General features: G+C 41.8%; 1 protein-coding gene across 8 annotated transcripts in view; it reads right to left on the minus strand.

Annotated features, from left to right (window-relative positions):
- The window catches only part of Ikzf2 (IKAROS family zinc finger 2), a 143,756-nt gene extending 132,627 nt beyond the window's left edge, over window positions 1-11,129 (minus strand). Inside the window, exons 1-4 of one of the 8 annotated variants that reach the window (XM_075951334.1) lie at window positions 10,957-11,129; window positions 9,016-9,119; window positions 7,466-7,514; window positions 6,565-6,672 (exon numbers count right to left, since the gene is read on the minus strand). In XM_075951334.1, coding sequence (XP_075807449.1) covers window positions 6,565-6,672; window positions 7,466-7,514; window positions 9,016-9,045 — 187 coding nt within the window. In that variant the 5' untranslated portion in view covers window positions 9,046-9,119; window positions 10,957-11,129. Of the gene's footprint in view, window positions 1-6,331; window positions 6,477-6,564; window positions 6,673-7,465; window positions 7,515-9,015; window positions 9,120-10,304; window positions 10,596-10,956 lie in introns of those variants that run through there. The other 7 variants (XM_075951333.1, XM_075951335.1, XM_075951339.1 and 4 more) reach the window with 7 other exon arrangements.
- Window positions 11,130-11,755: the final 626 nt, after the last annotated feature.

Genomic DNA, 11,755 nt, shown 5'->3' on the forward strand with positions numbered 1-11,755 from the left:
TTTCCTAACTCCTTCATGCTTACTCCATGTCAGCTAAAACAGCTTCTCTCTAGAAAATTCCCTCTGAAGTCAGTATGACGTCTCACCTCCTAGAATCCACTCAGCTTACAGTATGATACTGGGCATAAGTTGCTGTCTGTACCATCAGAGTATAGCTCGTGAGGAGAAAAGCTAGCAGACCTCTTCATCCTCCTCACCGTAGAGAGATTAGCAGGCCAACATTGCCAACTTAATCTACTAGGATAATACAGCAGAGTGGCAATCATCTGATACTAATAATCATATTCTAACTTGACTTCAAACAATTAAGACAGCATACCAAAAATGTACAATGTGGACTACAAAGTGATCACAAGATAAGAATTTATGGCACTCTGGGCTAGAGAGATGGCTCAGTGGTTAAGATCACACACAGCTCTAGTAGGGGATCTGAATTTGGATTCCAGAACCCATTGCCACCTGCCACTTCAGCTCCCCAGGGACCTGACATTCCTTTCTGAACTCTGCAGGCATCTGAACGTCGGCACAGTTATCCCCTGTAGACATACTCATAAATATAATGGAAAACAAACTAAGTTTTTATAAAAGAACTTATCATACCAAATTCAGAAGCATTAAATGAGATTAAGTTTAAGATGGGGACTCTAGGAAAAGAAGTGATGGCCACCATGGCTAGAAACCCCACTAGGATTTTCTGTTTGCTGTCTTAACAACCAATGTCTCTGTAGCACAAACGATAGGCAAGGGCCTCTACACACACCGCAAAGATCTCGACATATACCACAATGAAAAACCTTTAGTTATGAACACTGAAAACACTAAAGAAAAATCCAGTAATTAGGCAAACTCTCCTTTTTTCTAGTCAAACACTTCATAGATGCGCTAAGTAACAGATAATATTTTTCTTCTATTTTTATACCAAATTATCAGAAATACTGCCTCTGTTCTGTGCCCCATGCAGTAAACAGCCAGAGAAAAAGACCCAGATTTTAGTCTGCATCTGGAGACAATCCTTTTTTCCTTGTGAGTCTTTAGTACATAAAATAAATAATAAATAAATAAATGACTGGACTATTCTGAGCAGCAGCCTCCGTGACGACGCCGAATCAGATCCGACCAGTTGCTGGCAGTGTTGCTGATCAGTATTCTCTCGTCTAACTATTGCAACAGCAGGTAGGTTTTAGTCGCCCCCAAATTCCAGGTCAGAAACTGGAGCCCAGGGACGTGAAGTGAAACACTGTACTTCACATATAGATCAGAAGTTAGTAGGTCATTGAGAAGGCAGGCGTTCAAGCGTAAGTCAGTGAACGCACGCACACCTTTCCATGTTCAGCTTTATGCCATCAAGTGAAGAAATTCCTTCCCTCCTCAGAGAGTTACTGTGGAGACTAAGTCAAGAGCATGAATGCATCATCCGGGCACCTGCTGTACCCTCAACAACAGCGCATGTCTACCCCTCCCAACCCAGCACTGATAAGAATTGTAAAGAAAAACAAATTCCTAAATATCCCTTGTCAGTTTCAAGTAGAGACATTGGTGTATCTGCTGACAAAGGAAAATACTATCAGATGCATATAATACATAATATATATATATATATGGTGTACATATACATATATAAGATATAAAAAAGAAAAGCAAGGTATTTTTGCTTCATTTTTTGGACTTTGCCACTTATTTTCATTAATATCACAAGGTCAAAAATACATCAATATTCAAAATATATCAATGTACCAAAAGGGAAGAGAAGCATTGGCTCCCGAGGTCTACCTGCATGACAGCTTAGAGAAAGAATCCCAGTGAACTTAGTCAACCATGTTACATTTAAAAAGAGAAAATGTCCTTCAAGTAGGAGAGACAGAGCCTGACATATACATAACCTTTTTAACAGGAAGCTGTCTTGTTTTTGAAGAAAGACCTTAATTCTCATCTCTAAACAGACGAAAGAAAGAAAGGAAGAAAGGAAGAAAGAAAGGAAGAAAGGAAGGAAGGAAGGAAGGAAGGAAGGAAGGAAGGAAGGAAGGAAGGAAGGAAGAAAGAAAGAAAGAAAGAAAGAAAGAAAGAAAGAAAGGGGACAACCAGGCTAAAATGAGGTGCAGGGAAAGAGACGCAATAGCTTTGCTTCAATTACCAGCAAATATACGCTTCCAATTGTTCCTTTTAAACTGTGTTCCTTCCTTTCTCCTTTTCATAGTTATGACACTTAACTCTGATAGCTATGAAGACAGCAAGCCAGAGCTTTTTTTTGTTGCTTTACATTTATTAGCAAATGAGGACTAAATGTCAACATATATACCTGCATATGAGCAACCGTGCACGTGCACGCACACACACACAAACACACACACACACACACACACACTTCACTGCTATGAGTCCAAACCTACGGTGTTTCATCAGGAACATGGAAACACAGCTGAGCATGACTACCAAAAGTAAGCTGTAGAAGCCAACGCAGAAAGCCAGGGAGTCCCATAAGAAGCCATATTGAACAAATCACCTTGGAAGGCAGCTTGAGAGGAACAGTGACATCTCTCCATCTTCACAAAGATTCTCCTCTACTTCTAAATGCTGGCCTTTTGTCACTAAACCATGGCTCAACATTGGACACAGCAGACACCATCACAGGCTGCCATGGCGGTGACAACAGTTAGCTAACCAACCCCCAAGGCAATATCCCAACTCAGAATTTTGTCTTCCTCCGGTGTCTTAAGAGGTCAACTGACTTCTTCCAGCCTCAATTTTCACATGCAAGAAATAGAACTCGGGATACATGTCTGCCTCACTGTGTTCTAAAAACAGAAACTAGCTATGAAAAGGAGGAATGTAAAACGCTATGAAAAGAATAAACTAGATTCTCTGACCTGATTATTGAGGAGAGCCCTGCAGAACTAGAATGACTACTTCTTCCGATTCCATACGTGCCACCTGGCCATCAAGCTGACTGAGCAACCGCAGTCACTGCACAGCTGGGGCTTTGCAGTGACGGAAACAAAGTTTAAGTCCCACCGGATTTTCATGTTGCTTAAGTTATAACCTGCTACGAAATGCAATTTATTGGCATGAAAGTAGATTATGAATTTTAACCTTAAAACAAATGTTCAAAGACTGATGAGATGGTTCAGTGGGCAAAAGAGATTGCTGCCAATCCTGATAGCCTGAGTTTAGTAACCAACAATCCACACGGTGGAAGGAAAGAACCGACCGAAACCAACTCCCCTATGGCCTCACCATAGCATGTGCACATACATACACACTGATTAATTAGTAGATACATTTTTAAATGAAATGTTAAAGCCAGTCAGCTGTTAAGTATAGACTATTTGAAACTGATACTCAGGCAAGGTCACCAGAATTGGGAACAAGCTAACCCAGAAACAGACTGAGTCACAAGCGAAGTTTCATCTCATGGGCCAAAACACAATACGGATTATTTTTATATCACCCTGTCTGAGCTGTCTATCTCAGATTCTTAACTTCCAGATTCTGTTTCTAAAATCACAAACACTGTGGATTTCCAGTGGCCATCAAGGTACATACTGTCACTCTGACATCAAAGATTGTCAGCAAACTCAACAGGGACACTAATGATCTCAGGCAACAATGCTCATCCGCCTATCAAAGAGATTTTTATTCCAGAAGTAAAAAATCTAAAGCGTTTGATAAAAAATCACTCTAAAACATAGGATGGTATCAGTAAAGACATTCCGATCACTAATATCTGTTACTTCCTTGAAGGTTGTCTTAGTCATAATTTTAAAACTCAAAACTGTCAGACGTGATAACATTCTTCATTCTCTCCCAAGTTGTCCCTGCTCTATTCTAGTACTGTCAAATCACGATAGCTGCTGTCACTGTTTTTACGCCATGGCTGGCACCCAGTGTACAGATGCCCTTCATCTTAGAATAGTCACCGAGGCCACTAAACTGATGACCGGTATCTTACTTATAGTGATACTGATCCCTTCCCTGAAGGCAGAGCTGGTGGGCTATCATACCTTACTGGCACTATGGGCAGTATGCTAGTTTTTAAAAGGCCATGCATTGTTGTTGTTGGTGGTGGTGTTGTTGTTTTCTTCTTTAAGCTTTATAAAAAGATCCCCCCCCCACACACACACACACAGATCCCTCTTTCCCACTACGACACGCTGTCTCATCCTATCAGAAAGTTTTCACACTGACTTCCAGCTTTGATACCTTCCAGTCCAAACTTTAATTCCATGTTTGGAAGAAGCGGACTTGCACGAAATACACTGGAAGACTATCTTTTAATGCAGAGAACATGTTATTTTCTTGTATCAAAGTCAACGGCGTGTGTAAACGGATAAAGAAGCAAGTGATCTTACATATGAGTGGATTTTCAGGCCCCACATACAAAATGTATTCCAAGTTACAAACATCTGAGGGATAGGTCTCTCTTCTAGTTAGCAAATAAGAGTCTTTCTCGAACTCTGTTTGCTTGGGCCATCTAAAATGCTGATATTCTCCCAGATCTCAGAGAGGAAAACTGGGTATCTTCTCCATCTAACACCTAAGTGGGTAACCTAGATACTGCAAAGAGAGGCTACAGAAAGGATGCAACACACAGCTCTGAAGTCTGAGCCCAAATATTTAACCAGCAACTCTAAAAACATGGAAAGCTTAGCCAAAAACTCTACTAACATGGAATTGCCACGGCCTAGTAAATAAAAAATAAAAAAAAAAACTTACAAAACTATCAAACTTACGTTTACTGTTGCTGGGTGAGGAAAGATCTAGTGTGAACAGGAAAAAAAGCAATTCTTATTTGTTCAAACTAATCATCGCCATACTTTGCAATGTTTATTTTACAAAAGAAGAGAGATTCCTCTTTGAATGAAGAAATCAGAAAAGCAGATCCCAAAGCAAAGATTTGCATGCTAATTTTCTGGCAGTTACTAGGGATGGTGACAGATTAGTCTGACCAACAGGACTCTCTCTTTTATATTCTCTATGGTTTTGAAAGTAGCTAAAAATTAACCAGAATCCAGTAGGAACTCCCTGTAAATCTAACTTGACCTACTAGACATTTTTATGAAAAAGTTGTTTCTGACAAATAAAAACATCTTCTACCAAAGTACTAATAGCATTAAATATTAAAGTGCAAAATCTCTATATACTATTACAGGAATATAACTTTTCTCAAATCAATAAGCGAAAAAAAAAGAGCGCTACAAGATCCATCACAGGAAAGTAATGATATAATTCACTCAACAACATCATTATTTTTCCCTTCTACAACACAGTGGGATTTCAAAGTCTGCCTCGAGAATGAAATTTTCTGAATAAGCTTTCCTCATTCATAAAAAGAAAGAAAATTTTTAAACAAAGTAAAGTCAAAGAGTTCAATCACAATTTCAAGTCGTTTGCTAGAATTATTTGAAGGTAATGAATGTGCAAAATGTATTCAAGAGGAATTGACAAACTTTTGCTTAGAATTCAGAAGTCTTCACTAATTATAAAGTTTATAACTTTACAAGAACTTGTCGGGTTAAGGAGAGAACATGAAAGGTGAATTTCTCTCAGATAACCAGAACTGATTTAATATGCTTATAATTAAGTAGGTTATTCAGTTATCAAATCTTCAAAAAAGAAAAGTCTCCTTCACATGTCACCCAAATAGAAAAGTCGTAAATTGAACTAAACTTAATATAAACCATGGCCTTTCTACTTAAGACTGAAACATATAACCCAAGTACAAAGGAAAGGGCCTCTCAAGATTTTCTGAGAAGGAGTGGCAGACCATTGGCACTTAATTAACTAATCTGATAAAACGTTTTAATTAGGAGGCAAACTACAATCTTAACAAATAAAAGCATCTTGTCCTCAGACACTGACAGCATGCCAACTGCCTTTTGGGTACACCCAACAATGAATATTCCATTCCATATTAGAAGACACTAATATTAGAAAAGAGCCCAAACTGCCATGCCTGCAGACCGAAAACATGCTTTGCAAAAGTCTTCCTTCCTTTCTGGACGATCTAAAACAAGCTGCTTCTGACTTTGCCACAGGAAGGGATGTGAATGAGTCCCACAAAGTGTCAATGACATTGCACTTCTAATCCTCTGGGAGAGAGATTTTTACACTGCCTCATCTCTTTTTAAAAAGCAAGCAACACTTCAGTTCTACCACCGGTGCTTTAGCTTCATACCAAGACAAGAAAAAAATTCCTTCTACTTTAGAAAAAAAGAACTATGAAGAAGACTTTGGAAAAACGACACATTCCCATAATTTTTTTATCAAGCAACAACAAAGCTAGGTAAGGACTTGGAAGTCGAAACAATAGTCAGCAAATCCTAACATTTCTTACCTGGCACAGGTAAGCACCAGCTCGCAAACGCCACCTTGGGATAGTTCAGACTAGTAAGTAGGCTCATGGTTTATGATACTAGAATGAACGGAAATAAATCTGAGTTGTTCTTAGCAAACGCTACAGCAGTAGTCACACCACAGAGTGAGCAGACCCCACAGACTGGACAAGTTCAAATTTCTCACTTGAGAATTAAAAAAGAAAAAAAAAAAGAACATAAAACGAAGACTTACTGCTAGTCATGTGACTTGGCGAGGCGTGCTGTCCATTGGGTGTGCTTGAGGTGAGGTCAATGGCCATACTGGCGTGCTCCCCTTCAGGTGAAAGCTCATTGTCACCTGCTTTCAAAAAATACAATCTTTTGGTTTCTGTTCATTGTCACATAACATGTAATTACTCGGACTGCCTCAGATTCAAAGAGCATGCTACATTGAATGCTTAAGAAACAAGCTTGTCTTTTAAGAGAATCTACTAGGAAATAAAATATACAGTAAATGAATGAAATGAAAAAAACCAAAAACACAACTAGCACATAATAAAAATAAAATGAACAAACTTTATTATCAATAAACTCCTACAGGTCAATGGGAATAGGAAGTATTTAACATCCAAAATTATCCTAGTGAAAGCAGTAAGTTTTTTTCTTTAAGAATCAAATTTAATTCCTCCATATAGAATTCTTAAAGTGAATGGTTTCTAAAATGTTAGCTGGATAGTTCAAAAAGAGCTTGCTTTAAAAAAAAAAATTGTGACTTTAAGAAGCTAATTCTTTCATATTATGTGTCTGGAAAATTAGGCTACCTAGTAGTAAATCTCTAGTACACACCACACCACAAGATATATCTGTAACGGAATGTATTCTAAATTTAAATTCAATGGTAACCAATCAAATAGTAAAGTAAAGCTCTGTAAGCTACAATTATTAAATAATGTTTTTTATTAAATGAGTATATTTCTATGTCCCCTTCTTATTTTGCTTCTGTTAGAACTTCCTCATATTCTTTAATATAAAATGGTGACGAGCAGATAAAATTAGAGAACTCGTAATAAAAGCTCCTGGCTCAGGAATTCACATGCAGGTAACACAAGGCTAACTTTATTACCCACGGCAAATTAATGAAAGTAAATACTCACATGTTAAGTAGCCATCAATAGCCTCTGCTTCCATAGTCAAAGTGCAGAGCTGTAAAACAAAAGATTATGACCTTAACCCAAGGAGTCCTCCTTGGATCTGCCATTAAATTCTTAACTTATTTGAAGGCCCAAGCACTTAGTCCATGTTGCTCCTGCAACCTGTGCCCAAGAAACATACTACAGGGTACTGTGCGTGCTCATTTGCAAGTCATTGAACTCTCTGCAAATGATCTGATTCCTGCTGGAGATAGGATAGGGAAGATTAAGTGTGCTGTGAGATGGGCTGTAGCAAGAAAAGAATGCCTCTCTTAACCAAAATTTACCTGTTTTAGCAGGGGAAAAAAATGCAGAGGGGGTATACCTCAAATTTGCCATCTATCACTGCTATCTAAGTATTTTACCATTCCCTACTTCCCAATCACACTGCTCTTTGAGGACTTCCCTCGTATACAGACAGCTCTATTCACAATTGTTGCAAGTTGGTTCATCATGTTCTAATAGGGAGGGGGAGAACAAACAAACAGAAGAAAACAAAACAAAACAAAACTACTCAGTGCTAGATTGTATCTTGAAGACTTGTGCAGCAGTTGGCCAACTCTCCGGCTTGTATTGACATTTTAGCCTACCCCAAATTCTGCGTAAGCACCTGTTCAGCGTACCCTTAATTTCCTGCCAGACCTCGGCTGGAGACAAATGCCAAGCCTACTTAAGACATTCGGATTTCCAACATTTCAGAAACTTTTGGCTGTGCACGAGGGGATCATTTTCTACCCAAGTATGAGGGAATGGTTTTCAGGCACCAGCAACACAAAACAGAACTTAATCCTCAGAAACAAAAGTTAACTCCAAGAGACGACAGCCCCTAGCTTTGATTCCATAGAGGAAAGATCGATAATCTAACTGTATTCTTTGAGAGGAAAAGTTAAAGAATTGACAAGTCCTAAAGAGATTTTTTTTTTACTTATTTTTTTTTCTTTGGCCCTGGTCCTTTTTGCCTTTAGTTTCAAAACTCTCACAGCACCAGCAGCTAAATTATTCACAATGAGCCATTTCTGTATTGATCGCCAAGTATATTTAGCCCTGGCTCCTGGAATTTCTCCATTACTTACTGGAAAACAGGCAGCTTCGCTTCTTGTCTCCAAAACCACTTCCCTTCTCCCTCCCTCCCCTTCACCACCAGCCTCCCTACCCCCCCCACCCCAAAAAAACTTTTCTTTCTTTCTTTATGGAATAATCAGATCAAATTCTCACCTTAGTAACTACATAGCAGTTAAAGCCCGACCTGCTCGACTCTTATCAAATTCTTTCAATTATGATTACATAAGGTTTTAAAGAAAGGGATCCATAAAGTTTAAAGGGGAACAGTTTCTACGGAGATCTTACAGATGCGTCTATCTCTTTAAAAATGTACACATTTAACACACACACTAAAAGGAGGCGTCAGTTAGAAGCAAAAGAAGTCTACCCCATCAGTGAAATGGTTATTAAACCCTCAGAGAAGGAAAAGAAAGAAAAAGAAAAAAGGAGAAAGAGAGACGAAATGTACATACAAAAGAAATTGTCCTTTGATTAAAAAACATTCATCACCATTTCCAGCTCTGTCGGGAGATCCCAGCTTCTTCTAACCCCTCAAAGAGGAGGTGACAATGTCGGGCTGAAGAGAAACGGAGAAAGAAAGAAAGAAGTTTTTTGTGTCCCCCCCCCTCCCCTCCCTGGCCCCCTCCAGGCCAAGCCCCCCGCAGAGTTCAAGGCGAGGAGGAGGGGAAGCACTTTACAGGTGGGTCATTCCAAGCCCGAATCCAGCAAACAGATCGGCTGATAAACAAAACCAAGAAATGAGAGAGAAGGAACACTCCCCCCACCTCCTCCTCCTTCTCCTCCTCCTTGTCCTCCTCCTCCCCCTCCCCCGCCCCCTCGTCCCTTTGGGATGGTCTAGTAGGAAAAGTCACTCAGGAATGGCACCACGTACTTTCAGGAAAGAGGAAAAAAAGAGAGAGGGAGGGAGAGAGAGAGAGGTCAGTCAGTGCTACAGCAATGCGATTAACAAGAAGAGAAAAAACTTGATCCACCGGTTCCTTAAGAATCGACCAAAAGCTAAGACAAGAAAACTGAAAGAAAAAAGGGGAGGGGGTACGAGGGGAGGGACAGTCAGGCAGAACCCAGCAAGGAACCTAGGCCAACTTCACAGGACTGTTTTGTGGCCTCTGGCGAAATAGAAAAAAAGAAAAAGAAATTAAATCTTCATTCCATCTCTCGCCCATACCAGAACCTGTCAAAGCGATTTAACTGCCGCTTTTAAACATGTGTCACCCTGGGTTATTTTTTATTTATTTTTGTTTTGTTTTGTTTTGAATCTCAACAGGATAATACCTTCTATCTAGACAGCTGCAATTTATGCCAGGCTATCCAAGCTCTCCTCTTGGAATTCAAGTTAAAACAAAGCAAAAACAAGTCCAAATCCGTGACAGCTATAGAGATGAGAACTGATGAATCCATTAACATCCCAGAAGCAGATTACAAGAAGGGGACGATACATTAAGGACATCATCTTCAACCAGATTCCCTGTGCGTCCTTTACAGAAAGCATTACTCTAATCAAAGCCACAACCCATCCCTCCCCAAAGAAAAGCGCCTATCTTATTATTATTATTACTGGTTAACAGCAACAAGTCATTCGATCACACCACACTGCTAAACAAGATTCCACATAATTACCCTTAACTTTGAAAACACTCCCCCCTTTGCAAACCATACACAAATTGATATATAATCTATGAATCAGAAGACAAATAAAACAAGAGCGGTTCTTCCCCACGCAAAAAGCCAAGCGGAGATTTACCTCAGCAGTGCATGCAGTAAAATAATCCCATCACCCTTTTGTTTGTGTTTACTGTTAGTGTGTCCTCTCCCTCTCTCTTTCTTTCTTTCCTGTGCCTAACGTGTGTTTGTGCACTGCAGTTGGTGGTGGAAACTAAGGCAGTGGATCTGTAGCTAAGGGTAATCCTGTTTTTACTTCCTCCATCTTCAGCGAGGAGCAGGGTTAGCCCGGGACAGCTGGTCAAACCCCGAGAAACCGATCCGGCGCAGCCCGAGCACATCTCCCCCGCCGGCCGGGCTCGCGCAGACACCCGCGGGCGGAGGGCAGGCAGCGGAGGTGGCGGCGGCGGCAGCGGCGGCGGCGGCGGCGGCGGCGACGGGGACGGGGACGCGCGCCGGCTGGCGGGGGCGCGCGTGCGCGGACGAGGGGAGGGGGGGGTCGTGCGCGAGCGCCCGGGTCCGTGAAAGCCAAGCGAGCGCGCGGGCGGGAGGGGCGGTTGCGCGGGTCTGCGCGCTCGGCCGCTCGCTCGGCGCGCTCGGCAATCGATTACAGGACAAGTGCCGCGCGGTTCCGCGCCTCCTCCTCCTCCGCGCCCCGCGCGCCCCCCGCGCCGGCTCCGCCCCGCTCCCCGCTCCCCGCTCCGTGCTTCCCCGCTCCCCCGCGCCCCGCTCACGTTCTCCGCTGGCCGCGCGGGAGGCACGATCGCGGGTTCCCCCGGCTCATCTCGGCCGCGGGAAGTTTTCTCCTCGGCCCGCCGCCTCCCGGACGCAGTCTGGAGGACCCGGGACACGGAGCCCGGCGGAGGGGCCCTCGCGAGTGCGCTTGGAGAGCGACTGTCCCCATTGTGAAAGTGCTTTCCAGTGCAAGTTTAAAATTAGAGTGTTTACTTGCCGTTTATATCCAATCCCGTCCCGGCGTGTGCCACAGCCACCCGAGCCAAAGGAACCTTGAGGGTTCGAAAAGTTGTTAGCCTGGGAGTGTTGCCTAGCCTTATGTCAATCACGACGTTTGCGTTTGGGATGGGAGGTGGGGGTGGATGGGAAAGTATAGGAATCGTCCTGAGGAAAACAAATGCATGTTCAGTCTACAAATAGCAGCATTTACTATCTTTCTTAGACCACAGAAAAGGGAATAGAGACTTCTATAATTAAAGGGAAAAGGAAAATGAAAGGAGCTGAAAATACTGAACTGTGTAGTCTGGGTGGGTTAAGTTTGAAAACACATGAAATTATCAGGACTGCCAAACAGCATTTCTGAGAAACCGTATCGCAAATTGTGTAGAAAATCAATGCTGAAAGAGGAGCAGGCGCTGTGCCTCCCACTCCTTTAAAGAATCCCAGAAATAGTTGCTGAGAGTTTTCTCCCTTCCCCCCTTTCCGCTGAAGCAAGCGATATGACACATTGAAAATAAAATCAACTTTCATCTGAAGCACCACCACTCTGCCCTGAGCTTGGATTTCGGTGTGAGCAAA

The sequence above is a fragment of the Microtus pennsylvanicus genome, chromosome 17 (assembly GCF_037038515.1).
Source record: "Microtus pennsylvanicus isolate mMicPen1 chromosome 17, mMicPen1.hap1, whole genome shotgun sequence".
Lineage (NCBI taxonomy): Eukaryota > Metazoa > Chordata > Mammalia > Rodentia > Cricetidae > Microtus > Microtus pennsylvanicus.